This window comes from Sturnira hondurensis, unplaced genomic scaffold (assembly GCF_014824575.4).
Source record: "Sturnira hondurensis isolate 20B ecotype Veracruz unplaced genomic scaffold, ASM1482457v3 Scaffold0019006, whole genome shotgun sequence".
Taxonomy (NCBI): Eukaryota; Metazoa; Chordata; class Mammalia; order Chiroptera; family Phyllostomidae; genus Sturnira; species Sturnira hondurensis.
Window position 1 is genome coordinate 3,142,852 of NW_028091637.1, and position 23,813 is coordinate 3,166,664.

At 44.3% G+C, this 23,813-nt stretch overlaps 1 protein-coding gene, 1 long non-coding RNA gene and 1 other non-coding gene across 4 annotated transcripts in view; 2 read left to right on the forward strand and 1 right to left on the reverse strand.

Annotated features, from left to right (window-relative positions):
- Positions 1 to 13,853, forward strand: part of UBE2E2 (ubiquitin conjugating enzyme E2 E2) — a 264,128-nt gene extending 250,275 nt beyond the window's left edge. For both annotated transcript variants that reach the window (XM_037070765.1, XM_037070764.1), the window contains exon 6: positions 13,003 to 13,853. In XM_037070765.1, coding sequence (XP_036926660.1) covers positions 13,003 to 13,100 — 98 coding nt within the window. In that variant the 3' untranslated portion in view covers positions 13,101 to 13,853. The remainder of the gene's footprint in view (positions 1 to 13,002) is intronic.
- On the forward strand, positions 4,367 to 4,470 carry LOC119004136 (small nucleolar RNA U13). The gene has a single exon (XR_005070129.1). It is a non-coding gene; the product is annotated as a small nucleolar RNA U13 (small nucleolar RNA).
- A 2,151-nt stretch (positions 13,854 to 16,004) lies between the features above and the next one.
- On the reverse strand, positions 16,005 to 21,802 carry LOC119004082 (uncharacterized). The gene is made up of 3 exons (XR_005070109.1): positions 21,634 to 21,802; positions 16,966 to 17,043; positions 16,005 to 16,526 (listed from the first exon to the last, which is right to left on the reverse strand). It is a non-coding gene; the product is annotated as an uncharacterized LOC119004082 (long non-coding RNA).
- Positions 21,803 to 23,813: the final 2,011 nt, after the last annotated feature.

Below are 23,813 nucleotides of genomic sequence, written 5' to 3' on the forward strand. Positions count from 1 at the left end.
ATTTGCCACAAATAGTCATTGAGGTGTACCTTTCCCGTAGGGCTGCCCTTTTTGTCTGGTGTTGGCCCGGACCTAAGTCACACAGTACAGCGTCATCAGTGCCAGAAATTTGCTTTTATGATCTCTGACAAAGTGGATCAAAACTTTATAGGCTTAGATGGTCGATTTAACCTTACCCCCAAAAATGTATTTTTTAAAAATCATGATTCCTAAGAACAGTTGCTGTGTGTGTGTGTGTGTGTGTGTGTGTGTGTGTGTGTGTGAAGAATGATTCTTTAAACAAGGAAAACATTATAGATACAAAGGGAACCTAATTTGCAAGTGAAAATAAATTGTGCAGATTTGAGTACATTCTCATTTCGGGGCAGTATATTCATTACCTCTTTTATTTGCTCCCCCCGCCCCCAAAAAACACCTCTATATATACAATCACTCTGCAAGTCTAGTTAGCATATTTACACTAGAAACAAATGTAACCAATTGCAGAAAAATAGGTGGAGCTGTTTTAAGCATTCATTAAATCTCTCAGGGCAAGATGGTAAGTTAAACTTTATAAAGCTACTATAAAAATAACTTATAGAATTTCAGTAGGGTTGTGTAATTTAGTATCTGCTACCAGATTCCATTTTAACACCAAAATTTAGCTTCCAAAAAATACTCCCAATGAAGCACTATGTCTGGGAATCGTAACTATGCCCACCACGCAAGCATTTAACAGTTAGGGCCCCAGCACATCCCACTTTGTGCCAAATCAAGAGTGGCCTTTCAGTGTCCAAAGAGAATCCCATGGTCTGACCAGTCCTGAAGAACTACCGCGGCGGGTCCATGCCCTGCAGCTGAGCTTCTGTCCTGGAATGGGAAGCATTGTCCCTCCTGCCCCTTAATGGTGTGTGTGATCATGGCCAAGAAGCCAGCTTTCTACAATTTATTTCCTCACTTTTAATGATGAATCTTGGAGAAGGAAATAAGGTAGTGTGAATGTTAAAATGTTGTTTGAAAAGCTAAAACACCAATGAGGGTCAGACTTCCATGAAGAATGACTAGCACAACTAGCTACATGGGAAACAGCCGTGAAAACCAGACTTATGAGTGGGGGGTGGAAAAGCTACAGTGTGTTGTCAGACACCACTGGGCACATGGGGCCGCGTGGACTGTGGCTTTCAGCTCTATGAGTTGAAGAACCCAAAATTTCTCCTACTCACAAAACAAAACTAAATTATGTGCATATTCTTGTGTTCCAGTTATTTTGATGGTTTAATTTCCTTGTGCTAAGTATGGTCTCTGTAGCTCCCTTTGAAAATGTACAAATCTCTGGAAAAGATGGCACATTAGGTGACAGTCACGTTGTGGTCAGGTACATGACCATTTCCTGTGGAGAGAAAGATCTGTGTCAAGTATCCCCGGGAATTAGCCGAATGGGGAGGGAGTCCACCCGACACAAGCTGCATTTCCCCTACCTTTGTAAACAGAGTCGCAGTGTGATCAGAGAGAAGCCCAACTTTGAATTACGACATCTGTGATGAGTGAGAAAGTTGAAGAGTGTCGATACTTGTCCTTGTCCCAAAGTAGGTCTGGAGTGAGTGTGTGTGTGTGTGTGTGTGTGTGTGTGTGAGAGAGAGAGAGAGAGAGAGAGAGAGAGAGAGAGCGAGCGAGCGAGCTGGGCTGAGAAGTGTCAAGGGAAGAAAGGTCAACAGGTTACAGCGGCAAGGGCAGCAGGGCTTGTTAGGAGTAATCACAGACCTGCTTAGGAAAGCAGCAGGAAACAGAGAGCTGGGGTTTCCACCCAAGGGGGCCGTCTGGCCAGGGAGAGGTTGTCTTAACTCTGCAAAGGTTTAAAATCCAGTTTAAAACGCCGACTGGGAAAGCCCCACACCGAGCAGTGTGATCCTTTTCCCTCTCTCACATGCGGGAGGGGGTGATCTTGCCCGAATAGCTCAGCATCATTTTAAAGGGGTTAGTAATGTATTCGCAGACTGCTTTGGCAAGTGCTTCTGCCACCTCTTTTCTTTCTTCCTTTCTGTGTTTCAAGAGCCCTCCTCATGAGGTCAGTGGCTTCCAGTTTCTTCCTTAGAGATTGACCTCCCTGGGGAAGACTGGAATGACAATGCAGGCTGACCAAATTGTTGTCGGGAGTCATTTCTTGCTCATGAGGCTATTAAAATGGAAACCAGTTCATACTGACGCATTATTTTAATGCCAGCACTTTGCACTAAGTGAGCATGAAGTCTTTCATCAAGAATTTCTGTTTTGAACAGCGGTTTCGCACTGAAACCGTGTTACAGTGTTCTCTCCCAGCAGCATGTGTGACTCCTTTGAAAATTTCGTTTCCTCTACTGGCAGTAGGAACCAGAGAGGAGGGCAGACCTTTAGAACGGCCCCTACTGGAGGCAGAAGTATGATTGGGGTAGTGGAAAAATACTTTAATGGGTAAGAAGTACCTGAAATATTAGGCAGGTGATTGGCAAAAATGCATTTTTATTCATAGTTGGCCTTTGCCACTGGAGCTCTGGGTGGGGGAAGGTGGGTGCGTGGAGGTGGGGAGGGGGTGAATAGAAGGCTTTGAAACAGAGACCTTGGGCCTTGCATGACCAGATTTGCGTCTTTAAAGAGTAAAAAGCTTTGTTCACCTGAGAATAGAGAGAATGAAGACAGGGAAGCATTCAGGAAGATATTTTTATGGTCCAGGTAAGAGAAGCGAAGACCATGCAGAGGAAGAAGAGGGGAAGGGCCAAGAATCCTCAGGTCTTGGTTTTCTAGCCACTATGACAGCATCACTAGTGACTGTGTGAACTTGACTGCTCCTGGCCTCCCGCAAATTTCCAGGCCAGACTTGGTGAACAAGAAGGATGAATTTCAAGACCCAGTGAGTGTTGTTTAGTCAGGTCATGGTATCCGGTGGGTCACCCCACTAAGCAGTCTCCCATGTTCTGCCCAGAAGGAAAAGGGAACACAGGGTTCACAGTGTACCATCTAGGATATATTAGGATTTATTTGGACACGGTTCTTGACCTGCATCGGAAGAATACAGGAGGAGTCTGAATCCTAGAAGTAGACCTGCCCACTTGGCTGAAGCAGGGAAGAAGCAGAATGTGTCGAGAAAGTTCCGTCTGGTGGTAGAACATGGTGCTCAAGGACTTAAAACAACAGTACATTCAAGTTCAGGCAGGATGTCTGAACTAAAACAAGAAACTCCTAAATATATACTAAATATACTAATCTTTACAAATTATAAGAATTGAAACTTTCAGAGACTAAAAGAAGCAGCTAGCAGGAGAGCTTGAAGACAAAGCAAGAAGTCGCTTTTAGGAAGTAGATACTATCCTCTTTACTTAAAGCAGATATAGCTAAATACTAAACCACAAAAATAATGACTCTGGGGATGTTCAGGTACTTACCACCTCAAGTGGCTGGGGAGCCGCTGATCCTGTAGGTGTAAATGTCATGGAGACCCAAGCGTCAGAAGGAGAAAGGATGTCCAGCCTGGCACCTGATACCACCTACAAACTAAATTCCGTCCTGACCAGGGGGTCTGATTACTCATTGATTCATTATTAAACACTTAGTGAAGGTCACCTGCAGTGCCACCGGCGCTCTCTGGTTTTGTGATACCAGACTGAAAAGGAGACACTGCCTGCCCTCAAGGAGAGGTGACAGTCAGCAAGCAGAGAGCCGAGTGCCCTCCTTAGCAACGGTTGGCTCAGCAGAGGACTCAACAACGTCCCTTTTGGAAGAGAGGTTAAGAGCAGGATCTCAGCCCAAATCAGAGGCCACACCTTCGGAGGAAAGTCATTCCTCAGCACGGACAGTGTTCAAAAGACTCCCCAGGCTGCCTCGACCACAGATTTTCCGCACTCCGAGACGGGCAGAATGATCTGGTAAACTGAAACCACTGAGATACAGTGCAACTCTGGCTCCAGGCGGGTTATTTATATCTCTGGACTTGAGTGCAGATTCCTGGACGCAGTGGAGACTGCGGCCACGTGTGGTGTCTGAGGCATGACTGCTGTGTTCACACCTCCTCGCACCCGCCTCCTGCCCCACTCCGAGCTCCTAACTAGGGGTGTGCACAGTAAAGACTGTCTGAGAGGGAAAATGGCATATTAGTGTAGTTTGTAGTGGATGGACAACATTTGAGAACTGCGGAATAAAAATCATTTTTTTTAATTTTGAAGGAAAGGTGCACATTACAAACAAGTGTCATTAGATTATTGTTGTCGTTTTCCACTTCAGTCAAGGCTGCAAGTAGCAGGAACAGGATCAGGATAATTTCTGGTCACTCGTAGCCAGAGACCATGAGGAAAATACTCCAATAAGAATTATTTTCCATGGTTAGTACGAACAGATGTGTGTAGAAAACACAAAGGTGATCCTTTTGTAGTTCATGTGCGTGACGATCAGGCGTTCGTGCTCTGGTGTGACGTGTGGCTCCCACAAACCTCGTTACAACATCAGCACATTACCCTTCTGACATGAAAAAAGAAAGTACGAAGGTAGGCAAAGGTAGGTTTACAGTTGTGAGCACACAAAGCAGGGTTTATTCTTGTATTACTATTTATAGTTTCCATATGAACAACTGTAAACCTACTTTTGCCAACCTGTGGGTGGGGGGAGTGTAAACTAGATACCCAGTCGGTATAGGCCAACGGGCTGTCAACTGCTCTCCCCTTAAAATCGGGCAGTGAGGGCGTGGGGTGTAAACAGGCGTGGCCCCTTTGGGCGGCACTTTGGCCATCCCTCTGATGGGTCAGCATGAGGTCACCATGTGATCGGGCAGCTCCTCTCCTGGGTGTGTACCCGAGAGAAGTGAAAATACATCCGTGCAAAACCTGTACGCAGATGTTCGTAGCAGCATTATGCACAAGAGCCGAAAAGTGAAAACAACCCACGTGTCCGTCAGCGGGTGAATGCGCTAACACATACTCATATGCTAGAATATTACTTGGCAATGAGAAGGGACGAAGGACCGATGCATGCCGCGACACGGGTGAACCTTGGAAACGTTATGCTCAGTGAGGGCAGCCAGTCCCCAAACACCACATGTTGTGTGATTCCATTTATGTGAAATGTCCAGAATTGGCAAATGCATATAATGCAAACAGAAAGTGCATTCTTGAGTGTCTAGGGCTAGAGGATCTGCGGTGATGAGCTGATAGGTGCAAGGTTTCTTTGGGGCTGATGGAAATATTTTAAAATGGATTAGAGGGCTGGGCACATAGCTCTGTGAATGTACCAAAAACCGCTGAGTACACATATTAAACGGGTAAATTGTGCAGTATGTGAATTATAGCTTAATAAAGCTGCTGTTTTTTAAAAACCTAGCTTTACTATCTCACCAGCTCTTGCTCTCTTCGACGTGCTGCAGCCACAGCTGTTTGCAGTGGTGTTTGGGGGAAGGTAACGTGTGACTCTCTGGTGCCCGAGGCCCTCTAACGTAAGGTTAGCTTCTCAGTCCGTTGGGGATCACTGCTTAACTACGCCTGGCTGCACTCACAGTCCAGCAGCACCATCTGTGCTGCTCTTTAGATGAGTCCATTCTAACAGATCGCTTTATGTTTCAAGACACGTGTTGATTGAATGTACGTAGCACCGCTGGGTAGGCTCATAGGATGAGTTTAAAAAACATCGGGTCAACATATACTTAGGTTATAGCCAATAGATTGTTTATTGAGCAGTCTCGACTCAGGAGGCATTAACATGGAATGGTTTTCATTTTCTCCAGTCTCACTGCCTCGGGCCAGGTTTGTTGAATCTGTGTTTTTCTAATGCTTAACAATATTTAGCAGATCTCATAGCACTCAGGTCACTTTCCATTATTAGCAGATCAACATGGTCCGTTTTTAAACTCCCATCTTACACCTGATTTAAATTGAATTTCCTCCTCCCATCAGAGTAGATGGGACACGGTCTGGTTCTGGGTCCTCCCTTCCCTCCCTTTTCGCAGCCTAACTTCAGGGCAGAAGGGACTAGATAACGGGACAGAACGGTGTCCCTCCACCTGATGTCCCATTCATCCTTTCCACTTCTTCGGTGGTGCTTGGTGCAGGCAGTGTCTTGCCATCTCTGCCTCCTGGGTGACAGGTGACAAAATGCCGCTTCACCTTTGGGTAATTTGGAGAGCTTACCTCCCAGTTTCCTGGTGTGGGAGACCTGGCCTTGGCTGCACCTCCGTGGTGCTCCCCCTCCCCCCGTGGGGCCCTGGTAATGTCTAGTGACTGTCAGGGCAGGTGCGGGGCGGGGGCGTGTGCACACGCACGTCTGTAAATTCATTGTGCACTTCACTGCTGTGCAGTGCACACGTAAACTGTGCAGTGCTCCTTGGTGCAAATTCCACAGGGCCAGTTAAATCTCCCAGGCAGCTTTCAATAACTGTTGCCAAAGTCTTACGTGCTTCCACGTTACAGCTGCAGCTGACAAATGAGTGTGGTTTTAACATGACTGTTGGGTGATATTTTCATTTAAATTAACTGAGACAGAAGTGAAAGACAAAGGATACCGGAACCTGATTTGTTAGTCAATGTCATGAGCAACTTCTTTGCTGAATAAAATAATAGTTTAAATACTGGAAGACTATATCCTTCGATTTCTATGCTATTCAAAATGTAAGGACTCGAAATATGATACATTTTTATAAGTTTAATCTGTTTTATTAACAATTTTCCATCACTTTCTTAATGCAGGCGACAAAACAATAAATTAAATCCCAGTTTGTAGCATTTGCCAATTTCAGGCTACATACGTGGCCTTACGGAATGCGCACTTGGGACAAGACACACAGTAGCACACTGGTTTCTTTCTGCAATACAGATAAAGTAGACATTTTAAAAACTATGAGGAGAAATCATGGCAGTAAAATAATTAAGAAATGAATCTCATTTATTACCTTTATAAATTATTCCATCGTAACTTTATATAATTAAATTTTACTAACAGCTGTGTTTAAATTCCTAAAATATTAAAAATTGGCTGGCCAGCTGCCTCAAAAAATAGCCCCGCACCTCTCTCACCGCATTCTCCTGCGAGCCTCGTAGCTGCTGGACACCCTCCCTGGGACGCTGCCTTCTCCGTGGGACACAGAGGAGGCAGCAGCGCGGGGGGGGGTTTCTTCGGTGGTCTCTGCTCAGTGCCGGGGGGGGGGGGGGGGTAAACCGACAGGTCGGCTGCTGTGCAGCTCGTGTCTGGTTTAAATCTCCAGCCGGGGAAGACACCCGAGTCTCCTGGCAGGCACCCTCCGTGTTCACTAGTGAGTCTGTCGGTTCCCTCCCCGCACAGCTGGGAGAGGAGAAGTCGTGGCTCCCTGTCTGTGTGTTGGCCGGAGGCGGGGAGGTGGGGAAGCTCCACTCCCACACATCCCACGCTCCCAGGGCGGTGACTCAGTATTCCCACGGAGTTTTCTCTCCTTTTCCCTATTTTAGGACAGACTTCTGGGACTGTCAGCTTTTCTTCTCTTAATTAACAAGTCTTAAGAAAGGTATTACTGTCTGTTTTAGTATTTAGGGTACTCAGTACCTCTTTTAGCATCACCAGTTATTAATTCTCGGTTAACAGCATATTTTACTAGATTTGTATATAGTTTTATTTAGGACTCACCAATTTAAACCTAGTTTTATAATGCCTGTTACTTGTTTTAAATTATGGACATGATGATTTTCTCCCTAAATCATTATATATATATATTTATATTTATATATAAATAGATTTATATGTGCTTATATTTATATATTTACATCTTATATATAATATATAAATAATATATATAATTTTACATATATGTGCACTACATGTGTGTGTGTGTGTTTTCAGGGTACTTATTCATCTTTCTGGTTTGGGTTGGGCCTATAATTAGTAGTCAGGTCTCCTCACATTCCAAAATGCAAAAACCTGTACTTTGTCCTACCCAGGTGAATTTAGATTTCCTGTATCTTCATAATGTTCTTCAAAAAGATGTGAGGCCCTGGCTGGTGTAGCTCAGTGGATTGAGCACAGGCCTACGAACCAGAGGACCGCAGTTCGATTCCCAGTCAGGGCACATGCCTGGGTTGCAGGCCAGTTCCCTGCAGGCCAACTCCCAGCAGGGGACGGACGAAAGGCAACCATACATTGATGTTTCTCTCCCTCTCTCCTTCCCCTCTAAAAATAAATAAATAAAATCTTTAAAAAAAAAAGACATGAGATTTCTGTAACCTTGGGGTGAAATACCTTTAATTGTTCCAAGTCTCAACCTCATCAATATTAGGGTTCTACCAAATACCAAAACATACTATAAAACTACAGTGAGGCCCTGGCTGGGTAACTAAGTTGGTTAAAACGTTGTCCCAATATGCCAGGTTCGCAGGTTCAATTCCCAGAGCACATACAAGAATCAACCAGTGAATGGATAACTAAGTGGAACAACTAACTGATCTCTCTCTCTCTCTCTTTCTCCCGCCACCCCACCCCTTCCCTCTGTTGCCCACTCCTCTCCCTTCTCTCACTCCCTCCTCTCACTCCCTCCTCTCACTCCCTCTCCCCTTTTCCTCTCTCCCCCTTCCTCTCTCTAAGAAAATAAGTAAATTTTTTTAAAAAACTATACTTGAGAAAACCAGGAGGAACAAATGAGGCAAAAGACAAACCTATTCCAAGAACTTTAAGTGGAGAATCAGGTCCAGACTCGAATAGGAACCCTATGTGTCATAGAGTTAGCACTGCACGTAACAGTTACGATGTGTAAATACAGGAGAATATTTCTGAAATACCGGAGTGAATGGAGAATGCCTTTATAAATAAGTGTGACATCAAACCAGAAAATACTAAGGAAAAATTTACTTGTTTAGGTAAAAATTTTATTTTTATTTTTATTTTTTAATTTTATTTATTTATCTTTAGAAGGGAAGGAGAGAGGGAGAGAGACATCAATGTATGGTTGCCTTTTGCGCGTCCCCTGCTGGGAGTTGGCCTGCAGGGAACTGGCCTGCAACCCAGGCATGTGCCCTGACTGGGAATTGAACCGCGATCCTCTGGTTCGCAGGCCTGTGCTCAATCCACTGAGCTACGCCAGCCAGGGCTAGGTAAAAATTTTAAACGTATGCATGGCAAGGACACCATAAAGCAGGTTAAAGGACAAGTGATAGACTGTGAGAAAGTACTCCCTCCACACAAAGAGGGTAAGTAGTGATGACATTGAAGGGGCACAGAATTTATTTTGAGATAACTGAAAACTGAAGAGCCTGGGTTAAAAAATCCATGGACAGCCTAAGGCAAGGGTGAATGTTCCCCTAATAAAATGATGTGCTGAGATACAAGAGTAAATATGAAATCTATTCTGAGAACTTAAGGAGTATAACTTTACTATTAAAAGTTTCATGTCCTTAAAGTTTGTCATTATGACACAGCAGGATGACTTCCCAGCACTGCCAGATGCTAGGTGGCTCCTTTGCAGCTTTGTGATACTTGAATAGATGTTTTCACCTGAAGAAAAGCATGAGTTTTGTGGAGGAGTTTTCTATCTATGCCAGTGGGGGTTGCTGTTAATGGAGATGTTGCTATCAGATCAATAAGCTTTCCTTCTTCTCTACTAGTGTCAAAGGTAAAGACTAACTTCCTCGACCGTGGACTCAAAGACTGGGCTGGTAGTGTTGGTACAGTGTCATTGAGCACTCCACCCGCTGAAGCTGTGTGCGTGCTTTTTTATCAGTGTTAGTATGTGCAGTGGACAGACCAGCCGTGCGGGCCTGGGCACCTTTGGAAGCCGCAGCCCCAGCCTGAGCCTTGGTTTGAGCCTTGGCCGTGGACTTTGGCCAGCAGAGCCTGAGACCCTTGGCAATGTGGGCATAAGTGTGTTTCCTAAGCTTGGGGTGAGCAAGGCAGGCTAGTTGAGCTTGTGGCTGCCGCCCTTTGGGATCTTGCGCTTGGCCTCCCTGGGCTTTACAAGGTCCTTGATAGGCTCGGCTCGTGCCTCGTGGCTTGGCAAAAACTGCAGGAGACTTAAATATCAGTTTCCAGTGATGCACTTCATAGTTTTTCTTTGGTAAAGAGAAATAAGAATGATTGGCGATCATCTTAAAGACTGATTAAGACTTGGGAAAGTAGTAATGATCTAAAACCCAAAATGATGGGAAATTTTTCCTTCTTTTTTAAGAAAGAAATTGTGACAGAAATAAGGTTGAACTAATCTATGTTTAAAGACCATTATTTCATATAATATGTCTGTAGCCATGAAATCTGAAAGCTTGTAACAAGATTATGCCTTACTTTGGGGCAAAATTATAAGTACACTCCACAGAAAAGTGTCTTACTCCATTAAATTCATTGTGAGAGTTACTGGCTACACATGAATGGCATATTTTCAACTGTTACTTTCAGTCTTAATTTTTTTCCATTCAGTAAAAAAGTTTAGCATTAAGATCTGTTTGATTCATAACACATGATTTTAAAATTCCTTCATTTTGAATTTTTATTTCTTCATTTATTCTTTAACAGATTTAAGAGTTGCATAAATTTGCAAAGATTCATGCACAGTAGTGTTCTTTACAGCATGGTTTATAAAGCACAAAAATGGAAAGAACTCAAATGTCTCTAAACAGGAAATTGTTATTAATTCAGATGAATATTAAAAATTATGAACTAGGTCTGTAATTGTTAGTGTAAAAATTTATTCACTATATTTTTTTAAAAATCAAAAGATTACAAAAAGCCGACTGTAAGTTAATTGTCACAGGTGGTTTTTAAGACTGTTAATGACTATTGTTTTTGTAGTTAGCATGCATAACTTTACAGATGGAAAATATTTCTCTTCTTAAAATCAAACTTGAAAAGATAAAAGGAACTGTCAAAGAAATTCACTATTTAAGAATACAAAAAATTTTTGCATAGTGCACGTTAATTTTATTAGCACTCTGCCTGTTTTTGAGATACTCCCCCCTTCTGGCCCTGCTGAAATAGTAGTGACTCTCACAGCCTGCTGTTCCCTGTCCCTCATCTGTCTCCTCCCACCGCCTCTGAGCTGAGACACAGAGCAATCCTGTTCCTGGTCCCCCCACCCCCCCGCCCCCGGGTGTGTGAGGGTCCGGGCTGAGGGAGCACACTGTCACTGACGGTTCTTCTCCCAGTAAGCCCGCTCTGCACCTCAGTCCGCACCTTAGGGACTACAGATGGGTGTTTAGGGCATCTCCTTAATATAGAGTCTACTTAATAAACGCCTGTCTTTAGTGACGTGGACTTAAACTACTGAGCCCAGATGTCACCCTAAGGCTTTGCATTCTAGATTGGCAGTCATCAGAACAGGATGATTATTTTCAAGAGTAAAGAAATGTGACTCACCTGGGGGGTGGGCTGGGATGGGAGTAAAAGACAGAAAATCGTCCATGAAGAAAAAGAAAGAAAGAAAGAAAGAAATGTGACTCAGACCTCTCTTTGGCCTGTTTTAGAGTCTAAGTTCATTACTTAGTCTGACCTAAAGGACCACTATTCTAAAAGTATCTTGGGACAATTTCCAGGTATTTAGTGTCCACGTTTGGTATTACTGATTTTCATCTTCTTTAACTCTGGATGGGATGCTTTAAGTGATAGAGTTTGGGTCTCAGCATTTGGGCCAGTGAAGGAAAAGAATTACAAAGAGTAGGCAGACAGGCAAAAGTTACAAACAAACCCAACACTGAGTAATCTCTTCATTGTTTGTAATAGAAGTGGTGTAAGAAGCTGGGCCCTTCCTAGAATCATGATACAAGCTCAGCCGAAGAAAACTGAAGTGAGGTTTGTTAAAACTTAAGCAAGGTCTGATCAGGAGGCCTTTCGGAGGCTCGGTTACCATCAACCTCAGAGGGTCAACAAAAGGTCTCTGTCTCCATTGTACCTTCGATATTGAGAAGGTAGGACTGTGACTACCTTACTAGAATCTCAGACTCTTCCCAAGTTGCGGGTGGCATTAGACCACAGCACATTTCCACCTTTTCCTTTTTCTTTCCTATTCAGTATTAACTTTTGCCATTTTTTTTTTCTTTTCCCCTTTGGTTCCTTCGTATCCACTTGGTCTAACCCAAATTCTCAACACCAAATATACAGGAACTAAAAATTAGGGGGAAAGTAAAATTAGACAATGTAGGGAAAGGGGTGGATTCTGGGATCTCCAGAAACCCTAAATTACTTTTTTTTCCTTTGACTTTTTTTTTTAATGAAACGTTGATCCTATCTGGTTAAGAGACAGAATCAACCCCTTGCTCCACCCCTTGCTCAGCCTTGGGCAAGTGATAGACCCTTTTTGTTTTCAGTTTTTTCACATGTCAGCTCCCTCAGGCGTGTGGAGTTACTATGTGGAAGTGTTAGGACATGGTAAATCAGTGAGTGGTAGCTATTTTTAACATCTGTCAGTATTTTTGTAGTGAAGAGCTGTGTGGATTTTGATATTCTCATATTTGGCAATAGACTCTCTCCCCACCCTACCACCCCACCCTACCACCCCCACGTCCTTGGGGTTCACTAAGAGCTGCAGCTTGATTGGGTCGAGCTGGGGCTCCTTCAGTGCAGACGGATGGCCAGGGGCTTGAGGGCTGCCACCACTGGGGGTGTAACCCCGCGTGGAGGAGCTGCCGGGTTATCCGACCTCCCTCCCTCCAGAGAGGTCTCATCCAGGGCCCGGGAGCTCCCCTTCCACGGCCCACCTGTATGTTCCCAGTGAGAGACCCACTTGAAATCAAGGGCAGGTGGGTGAGCAGCATGTGGTAGGGACAGGGAGAGAATTAGACTTGACCAGAAACACGACAACGAGGTATCGGTAAAAACACAGATAGATGGTTCTTAGAGCAGCTGGTGTGAAATGTGCTCTGGCAGTGACAGGTCATTTGCAGGTCATTGGTAAAGTGACATTGCTCCGGGTTAGAGCGGCAGCTTCTCAACTCCCCCTTGCCTACTGCCACCCCCCACGTCTTACCCCCAGCCCACCCAGCCTTCCACACACTCCTTCTCTTCCCTGACTCGGAAAATGGAAGAGATGCTGGCATTTACTGACCCCTGACTCTGCTTCCTTTCCAGCTGACCCTCTGGTAGGCAGCATCGCCACACAGTACATGACCAACAGAGCGGAGCACGACCGCATGGCCAGACAGTGGACCAAGCGGTACGCCACATAGGGGCCCGCGCCCGCGCCCGCGCCCGCCGGACCTGTGCAAGCACATTCACCAAGTGCATCGATAGACCGACCCAGCCCTCCGGACCTCGGTTCTTATTTTCTTATTTTTATTACGTTGTGAACCGTTTTGTGATGGTATGTCATCCTTCTCTCTGCCTTCTTCCTCTTTCCTCCTTTCTTTTCCTTCGCTCTCCCTCCCTCACATTCCCCTGCCCCATTTATTGCCTCTTTAATTTCTATTAACTTGGAAGATCTGGGTTCTTTCCCACCTCATTGTGGATGGGAGCTTTGTTTTCAGTGCAAACCATGTTGGATCTGTAATAGTAAGAGCTCTCTTACAAAGCGTTGTGTTCCTGTGTGGTTTTTTTGTTGCTGTTTTATTTGGATTTCTTTTCTTTTCTTTTATGTGATCTTCGGGGAAACACAGATTCAGAATTATATCTCGTTTCTACTTAAATGTAGTGCTTAGGGTTAATTTTTTGTACTGAAGTCTTTATTGGTGGGTGCATGCTACTGGGAACAAGTTTTTGTACAAAAGCTTCAATCAGAATCACTGTGCATTACTGAGACTCTGTTTATCACTAGCCTTCTGTCCCTCACACAGAAGACGGTTGGATTGAACAAAATAATAAGTATTTTGATTTACTTAAAGTGCTTGTAAATTTCCTAGGGACCTGCCACTTTGACTGTGGATCAGTTGATGTACACTTGTACTATTAAAGCACTCAATAAATCACTGTGGCTGACACATGCACTGGTGGTAACCTGGCGTTCGCTCTGTATCCGGGTGACCAGCGTGGCCCTACGTGCAGCAAGACTCAGCTAACTCCATTACACATTCAAGTGCATTGCACACCCAGACCCCTAATACTTCTTTGGAACTGTGTCCCTTAGCATGTGGAATTTCTCCAGCTGTCTGTCAATAGCCTGATGATTTTATGGTTATTTCAGGTCACTGTCATTTTGCATAACGGCTGGGTGTTCCTTTTTCAGGGACATCCTTTCTGTTACAACCCTCTTCACACAACAGTTAGGATATGTGACTCCAAAAATAGCCTCCTAGTGAAAGTGAAGCCTGAGCTGGTCATTGTGCTCAACCGCTTTTGAACTTAATGTCTCCCTTCCTTTTTCTCCTAAGATTGTTAGCGTGGTGGTCTTTCAGTTTCGGTTTTGTTTTTACTCCATAATTCTAGCGAAAGAAGTAAACTCAACTGTATCAGTCACAGTCAGCACATTCAGTGACCAGGGTATACAGGTCTGGCTTTGACCTTCAGGCTATTTTAGGTAGACAGCAGTAGGAGGCAGAGGAAACCTGTGTGGTGTGGGCGCGTGGTTTGAAAAACACACTGCTGTGCTGATCGGTGACTCCGAGTCCTTGGTGCTGCTGGCCTGGTGGAAACACCCACTTCCACTGCTTACAGCAACAAGCCCCACCCCCACTCCTGCCCCACCCCACCCCGGCAGCTTGGTCTCACTGCTGAATGGTAAGGTTTACCAATCAAGTCATTCACTTTAAATATTTCTGGTTCCCATTTTAAACATCTGATTCAAAAAATGCCATTTCTGTTGCTTTTTTAGTGGGTAAAAAAATGTTTTTATTTTTTAAATCTTACTTTTAAACCAGAGTACCTAGGAATAATTTTTTTTCTTTTTAATAGCAGTATCACCATTAATTTTCTCCAAGACATCTTCCAGCACACCAGCACACCTTATGGTCTCTATTGAAACTACTCAGCTCTGCCCTTGTAACAAAAGGAACCACAAGCAGACAGGGGATCTGAATTGCCACAGCCGTGTTCCAGTGAAACTCTACTTACTGAAACACTCAGTGGTCAGCTTCAGCCTGTGAGCTGTCTGTCGTGTGCCTCTCCCTGACGTGGACCCCCATAAACTAGGGGGAATAGTCAGTAACTGCTAAGGGAAATGCCTCTTTCTTTGAAATAAAATAAATTTAATTACTATAAAACAAGACCAGTTTTTAGAAAATTATCCAAAATGTTTGGATAATGCCTTTCTCACCACAAAGATTTTTAATAGTTCTTTAATACTTTAGATTTTACAATTCAGCCCTAAAAGCACAGAACCATTATAATGTGCAATTTTATTGAACTGGTGGGGTTTTTTTACTTTTGACTGAGTAAACCAGACTCATGATATTAATACTGATTTCTGTAGACAGTGTTTGAACTCAGTTTTCCTGTCTTCTTATGAAACATCAACTCCATTGGACACACACTTTAAATGATATATCCAATATATTATACCTACCTGTCTTACTGGTTATGCTTCAGATCATACAAAAATGTATGTTATTTGGAAGCCCAAAGATTATAACAACTGTAGTAGGAAATCTACCTCAAATCTGTGTTTGCTTTCTCATGATCCATTTTTAGGTTTTATGCCAATTTGATATGAAGACTCTATAAAAACTGCACTCCCCGTGTTTATGAACTATATAAATGCGTAATGACAAACAAATGTGCCCTCCTGTCAAAACGTAAAAGCTAATGAACCTCCAGAGAGACCAACTTACTCTTAGTTGAGCTTCTTAAGTCTGAACTTAACTTAGTAATTTTACTTGAAATTTATAATCATGGCAGGCAATACAATTCCAGTAAGTTTTCAAAAATGTTTATAAAATAAGGCTTGGGAGAGTTTAGCACTCAGGAAAGCTAAATAATTTTACTAATAATTTTGAGGATAACAATTCTAAAATTCAGGAACAATTTTATAACCAAATATTACTTACCTTTTCAAACCAATTATTGCTAATTATTGTATTTTGTGGCTTTGTTAAATAAAATGTTGGCAGATTATTAACTGAGGCAGAACCACTGGTCATTGAGAAAGTAGTTTGAAATGATATTTATTGATCTTAAATAATTCAGAAAGTTATAGCCTTCACTTGTCATAAAACAGCAAATAAATAGAACATTCTTTATCTGTTTTTCTACAGGAATCCATTGAAGAGAACAATTGCAAAAATAGTCTTCTTTTTCCAATATTAGAGAGGCAACCTAGAAGTTCATACTGGGTTAATGGTTTGGGAATTAGGAAGAAAGGAAATACTTATTCAAATATACTGTATTTCAGGCCATAAGTTACCTGGTGCAACCTTAGCCTAGATTCTTCTTCGTGGTCTGTAGTGCAAGGACAGTGCACGGACAGTGCACAGGGGCAGAGAGAGGTCACTCGCCTGGCAGAGCCTGCCTGTGCTGAGGCTGCCTGGAAGTAAGAGGGTCACGTTCTTCACTGTCTGTTCAGTCTCCAGCTGAAACTCCTGACAGTGACTGTGGCCACCACCCTGAACTTTGACAGGTGTAGTCTCCGTTCTTGAGACCAACAGGTGATGTCATGTTCACCACCGATCAACTTCCGGGTTCTACGATTTAAAAAGCAAAGTAGTTTCTGGACTCTCATTCAAAACCTATAATGAGAAATTCCAGAAGTTATTATTAATCCCCAAGAGACCCCATTCACTTTAAGCATTAATGAGGAAATTATCTTTAAATTCAAGCATGACTGCCCATTTTTATTTAAATGTAAAACATCTGTGCAAACTAAAGAATCCCAAAATTCTCATGTGTTCTTAGTGGTGTGTAATAAAATACCAGGATGTACTTGTCAGTTCGGATTTGGAATATTGGAGGAATGGTAATGTTTAGTAATCGTTGGGGATTTTTAAAATAGTTGAATAAGAAAGAAAAATAGGTTCATGTAAAAAAATGTTTCTATGGTAAAAGCAAAAGTCATATAAAAAGAGTGTATATTTAAAAATAGTTTTACATAATTAACTTTCTTGGGCATTGCAAAATAATACAAAGATTATATGTATTAAACTCCCAAAATGTTTGTAAGCAATTTACCTTGATTTGTTTTATGGCTTAAGAGGCCACGGAGTGAGCCGTTGGGTCTGCACAGCCGAGGGAAACCGGAAGTGTGCACTGGTTGAGGAGGACAGACATTTTGTCAGAGTGGTATTATTTATAGCAAGAGATTCAGAGTGTCACTTTTGTTTAGGGGAGATGAATAGGGAACTGTAATTCTTTCTGAGGCAGAATCTATAAATTATCCCCAGTAGCCATTCTCCCTTTCTTCCTTCTTTAAATAAAGCTATTGGAGTTTCAGCCAGGCATGTGTCCACTTAGCTAGAAACTAAATTCCCCCAGTCTCTCGGTGGTAGGAAAAATGACCCCAATTCTCAATCCTTCAAATATCCACATCCTTCGCAGCTTCCTCCGTGAAAAGTGGGAACCCTGTCTTCCCCACCCCCTGAATCAGGGCTGGCCTTCTGATTCACTCCGGCCAGTAGACAACGGGAGGAGTGATCTTGTGCTGGTTTCCAGCCGGTCCTCCAGAGGCCTCGTGCACTTCCCAACTCGGAACCCTTCGTGCCTTGAGAGTAAACCCCAGGCTAGCCTGGTGGGAGATGAGCGGCCTCATGAGAAGAACTGAGACGACCCTAAACAAACCATCACCCATTGTCCCCGGGATAGCCCAGCCAGGATCCACAGAGCCATCTGCCCGATGCGTGCATCAGCCCAACCAAGACCAGATGAACTGTCCACCTGGCCCTTACACTAGTGAACAGTAATAAGTGGTATCAATCTAAGCCCCTAAGTTTTGAAGTGCTTTGTTACACAGCAATAACTAATACCATTTCTTACAGCGGGGCATTGCCATGAAACTAAATTCTAACCAAAGGAAGTGAAAAGAAGCCATGGGAGCCGACTCCAGACCTTACCCTGTAAAGGGAAACCGCTACCTCCCACTCCCTCGTCATACTTTCCATGGTCTGGGATGTAGACACCACGCTACTGAGCCAGGCGTGACCATGTCGGCAAGGGCAGCACCCCGGAGAAGACTGAAGTGCCTTGGGTACATCCAAGCAGAATTGTGTAGCCACTGGATATACTAGACTCACATGCCGGAAAGCTTGTGTCCAGGACTAAAGCTGTGAACTTGGGAATCATTAGAATATGGAAAAGAATGGGACTATGGGAGAGGGAGTGAGTATAAAATTAGCAGAGAGGGGCCAGAACTAAGCCTTGGGAGTGCACCACATGGCCCACCCCCTGTCCTGCCCCAGATGCCCAGGGTGATATTTTAACACGTTTATTTAAAAATTGGTAGACGGAGTATTCTGAGGAATTATGGGAAGACAGCACAGCTGGAATTGGTGAGGAACCACAAGCAGAAGTATGGACAAAGCAGAACTCACACAAGGAAAAACTCTACAGGGAAGGAGACATTCTGAAGTTAAATGTGCTTCCTGCTGCTGAAATTCAGCAGCTGAAGCTGCTACCATGGCCTAGAGGATGCTGTTGCTGCAAGATAATAGGGACCTAGGTCCCTGATAGAGTACCAAGGCACCTGCAAACTTTCATGTGGACAGAAGTCTGTTTTTAAGCTTCCTAAAGCCACTGCCACATTGGGGTTTCCGACACTTGTGGCTGATCTGAGCCCAACACAGGTGCGGGTGTGCGCAAATAAGCTCACAGCGAAGGCCACCTTCAGGGAGGGGCAAGAGCAACACGAAGGAGCTGCTCAGACAAGATTTCACTTTTACCTCTAACATCCTTTCCTTTTTTACAGAGATATGAAGCCAGTAACTATGACAAATGTTATTGGCTTTGGGTGGTTAAAAATACGGGATGTTTGTTAGAACATCATCTGTACTTTTCTATACGTATTGTTCCAATATAAAAAAATTAATGCACGGGGGGTGGGAGTAATAGAATACTGTACTTAAAAAATAATGCCATATGATCTCACCTTTAACAGGAAGCCAAACAACAAAACAAACAAGCAAGCAAAATATAACCAAAGACACTGAAACAGAGAACAGGCTGACAGTGACCAGAGGGAAGAGGGGAGGGAATTTCAGGGGAAATAGGGGAGGGATTTAGAGGAACATATATAAAGGATACATGGACAACAACTGAGAAGGGTGGAAATGGGAGGGACGGGGGGGAGCACGGGGGTGGGATGGGATGGGAGTAATAGAAAACTGTACTTGAAAAATAATTAAATTTTTAAAAAATTTTAAAAATAAAAGAAAAATAAAAATGAAAGTAGTCATATTGTCAAAAAGTAAAAATAAATTTTTCAAAAAGAGAAAAAAATTAATGTAAGAAACATTATAAGCCAGCCTGACATAAGAGGGGATACAAACATAAATTTTATTGATGGATTGATTTTAGAGGGATGGGGGAAGAGAGAGAGAAAGAAACATTGATTTGTTGCTCCACTAATTTAAACATGTATTGGTTGATGCCTGTTTGTGCCCTGACCAGAGTTCAAACCCACAACCTTAACGTATCAGGATGATGCCCTAACCAACTGAGCTATCCCCAGCCAGGGTCCAAGATGGAATGAGTGTTTAGTTTCTGTGTGATATATTTTGGTAAGCTTAAATTTTGTGTATTGACTGTGTATGGCTATAAAGGTAGCACCAGGTGCCCTGGGAAGGAAAAAAGCATCACCAGTGTGCAGGCTCCATGTCAGGTTTCTACATATGTGTGGGTACACCTTGCGAGGCATCGTTGACCCCACGCCCCAGAACCTTGCCTTGCCTTCCATTTACTGGTGAGGAAATAGACTCAGAAAGGTTGTCCAGCTCAGCAGACCGTGTCAGGATTCTGAGCCTTGGGATTCCAGACCCTCCCCCCTACACCGTCCTGTCGCTCCTCATGAGAAGACACAGTTGCTGGTGATCACACACGCAGACAGGTGCACTCCGGCCAGCACACATGTTCCACATGGCTGGCCACATTTCACTGAACCAACAGAGGCAGTACACTCATGGGCGGCCGAGGGGCTTGCTCGAGCTGGGGTTCTTAAGCATATGGTCCCATTTTTTTACCCACAGATTGTTTTTTAACTTATGGCCTTCCAACTGGGGGTCAAATTCTTCCAGAAGCACAAACGTCAAAGGTGTGAGACTTTAGGAGGCTGTGAAAGTTGCCTGTGTGCAACAAAAGGTTTCTGTGGCAGAACATCTAGGGCTTCTTCGTTCCCTTTGCTCACTCATTTTCATTTTGTGTTCAGTGAATAAAAAGGGTGATATACTGAGACCAAATTCTGCATGATCATCACAATCATCATTATTATCACCACAATCACTACCCCTTCTAAGCAGTTACTATGTAAACATTCAGCACAGGGCATGGAAAACACCATAAATAACCGTGTGTGTGTATAAAATCGTATTTAATACTTTCTGTAAGCCCCTAAGGTGCATATGATCTCATCATACAAATGGGAAAACTGAGACCCAGATAATTTAACAGACCCCGTCATGTAACTGCTATGTGGCAGAGCTGGCTGGGTCTTAGAACCAGATCAGAGCCCACACGCAAAGCACCACAAGGATGCTTGTAGAGGTAACTGAATTTACCAACTGATGAAATAGGAAGTTGCTGGGCTTGTGCAACTAAAGCCCTTGAACCTTGTGTTCAATGGACCGCAGGTAAAGCAAAATAGTGCGTGGAGCTGCCCTGAGTTTAATAGCCCCTCAAAAGGGAAACAAGGAGAACAAAGCAGGAGGAAATGAGAGTGACCCTTGCAGCCTGGGGTGTCGGGAAGAAAGCAGCCAAATCGGCCCCAGAGAGCCGGGAGCCACCTCCGCCCCTCAGGAGCCAGCCTTGAAAACCAGAAGCCTGAACCCTCCCCAGCTGGGGGCCATTTCTTCCCTTCCCCAACAGAGATTTCTGCTTTTCTCTCCCCATGCCCCCCAATCCACACGGGAAGATTTCTAGTCATTGTATAGCTGAATTCAGTGGGAAAATAATGTTTATTCACTTCACAGCCAATTTGGGCGGAACGTCTCTATTCCATAAAATAACGCTGTGATACGTTTATAATTCAGAATCACAGGCACATTCCTCGCCTACGGTTGTGTTTCAGGCTGGATAAAATTAAAATATCACTTTCCTTTTTCTTTCCTGTGGATCCACTTGAATTGCCCTCATTAGGCAGAACTCGTACTCTTGGGAGAAATGCCAGGCTTCAGAATAAAGGTCTTTTAAAGCTAACCTCGTAAAGTTGCAGTAGCCCAAAAAGAAGACAAGAGGTGAACATGAACATTAAATGAATCTCTCTCTCTCCACCTCCTTCCTTCCCTTTCCTCCCCCGTCTGTCTCTCCCACCCCACCACGCACACACATGCACGAGCACACACACACACACACACACACAATCTGGCTTCCTCTCTGCCACTTGACAATCCACCACTCAAATATCACTCATCACCGAAGCCAACAGCATCTGGAAGCTCATCCTCAGGCTTCTCATGCTGTGACCCCCCCCCCCCATCCTGAACTCACCTCTGGTGTCAGGTTTAAACCCGTAAGATCCCAAATGCAGCCCTTCGCAGCCCCTGAAGGGTCCTCATCCCCGATTTTCTGTCCCAGCCTCTCACCTCCTTTCTGGTTGGACGATCTTACATTTTCTGACAGTATCTAAATCACTCACCTGGCTTCTCTCACAAATGTCAGCTCTAAAATTTACAGCTTCCCACCAAAAATGGTTACCTGGAAATCCCACGGGCATGGCACACTGTACTTAAGTTGAACGCACACACTTAGCATGAACTGGTTGCATTCCCAGGCCACGTGCAGGTGTTGGAGAACTGCATGATGGAGACGAAGTTCATCCTACAAGGAACCAGATCAGCCCAACACCCTTATGTTCCCCCAAACAAAATCATCACAGGACTGGCCTGCCACAGGTCCCCACTCCAGAAGGGAGAGTGGAGCTGGAACCTCAGCCAGTGACAGAGCTCCCTCCCCGATGTCTGCCTGTCTACAAACGAAAGCCCCCAGCCCCCATCCAGATTAGATATATGAGATCTGCATAGAAAAAGTTGAGCCATTGTTAATATGAGAATGGTTTGTGCAACGTGGATGTAACCTGGCAGCCAAGGAGAGTGGACTAGAATGGGCATGGGTGAACAACGTCAACTTCACTGTACTAGTCAGTGGGGGCAGTAAACACCATTGAGTGAGCATGCGTACTGTGTGGCTGTCGTATTCAATGACTGAGCAAGTAGAACAACAAATCGGGAGTAATAGAAAACTGTACTTGAAAAATAATTAAATCAAAAAAATAAAAGAACAACAAATCTGCATCACATTTGGCATTAAGCGTGAATGGTCCTCCATGGAAACTACTCAGGCGATGCCGCAGCCATAGGACACTGATGGTTGGCAGCTTCATCATGACAATGTACCCATGGCTCATGCAGTCTTTTTCTGAAACATCAAGTCACCCAGGTGACTCGGCCGCCCTACAGCCCAGATTTGGTGCCCTGTGACTTCTGGCTTTTCCCAAAATTAAAATCACCTTTGAAAGGGAAGAGATTTCAGACCATCTGTGAGACTCAGGAAAATATGGGGCAGCTGATGGCAATCGGGAGAACTGTGTGAGGTCCCGAGGTGTCTAATTTGAAGGAGACTGAGGCATCACTATCCTGGGTACAGAGTTTTTTGTATCTTGTATCTTCTTAAGAACAGACCTTGTACATGTTCTCCAAAGGGCACTTTCGGCCAGAGGTAGTAGGAAAATGATTTGGGGTAGGACATGGACAAACACTTGTTACATTATGGTGCTTATGTTTATGCATCTCGTGTGTTATATTTACCCCTGACTTCATTGCACCCTGTGGCTCGGGTTCCGTTCTCGGTGCAGAGTGTTACGGCCTTCGGTAAAAATGAATGAGTAGCAGCCGATCGCGAATGAACGTGGTGTCAGTGGCACATTCATGAGCACAGCCCCAAAGGCGGTTGAAATTGTTTTGAGTTGAATTGCGTTCCCCTCAAATTTATGTTGCAGTCCTAACCCCTCTACCCCGAGACGGGATCCCGTGGGAACAGGGCTGCTGCAGACGTAATTTGCTAAAATGAGATTACCCTGGAGTAGGATGGCCTTCTGCTCCAGTGGGACTGAAATCCTTATGTGAAAAGAGAATGTAGACACAGAAATGTGCACACATAGGGAGAAGTCCTGTGAAGACTGGAACGAGGCTGTCACAAGGCAGGGAACCCCCCACAGCCAGGAGACAGGTCTGGAACGGTCCCTCCCTGGTGCCTCCAGAGGGGGCAGGGCCCTGCCAACACCTTGCTGTCAAACTTCTGGCCTCTGGAACTGGAAGACAATAATTTTTGTTGTTTGAGCTGCCCGGTTTGTGGTGCCGTGTTGTGGCCACTCTGGGGAACTCACACACAAGTGCAGAACACTGTACTGCCTGGGGACGTGGGACACAGAGAGACACCCTGGTAGAAATAACTGAAGGAAATGGGCAGGTAGCTAGGGCTTGGGGACACGCCCAAACTCCAAAGGTTCTTTGGCACCCATGGTCCCAGGCAGGTGTTTACAGGACTGGAGGGAAGCAGCTGACTCAGAGGGTCCTACGGGAGGGTGCCCCTCCTCTGGGCATTTTGCCCTCAGGACCGTGAACCTTGGGCGGACTCACAGCTGACCTAAAGATGCTTTCTCAGGTCTCCTCCCCAATGACTGGCATGGGAGGCCTGACTGAGAGTTCTTTTGAATCTTTTTTTTGGGGGGGCTCCTCCCTAATTTTGCCAGGACCTCTCATCAAGAATCATTAACCATTTAAAAAAAATTTAATAAGCTAACTATGAACATCAATGGAGGTGAAGTTCATGTCCATGCTCTTTTTCACCATAATGATTTTTAGATGCCATCAGCCTCA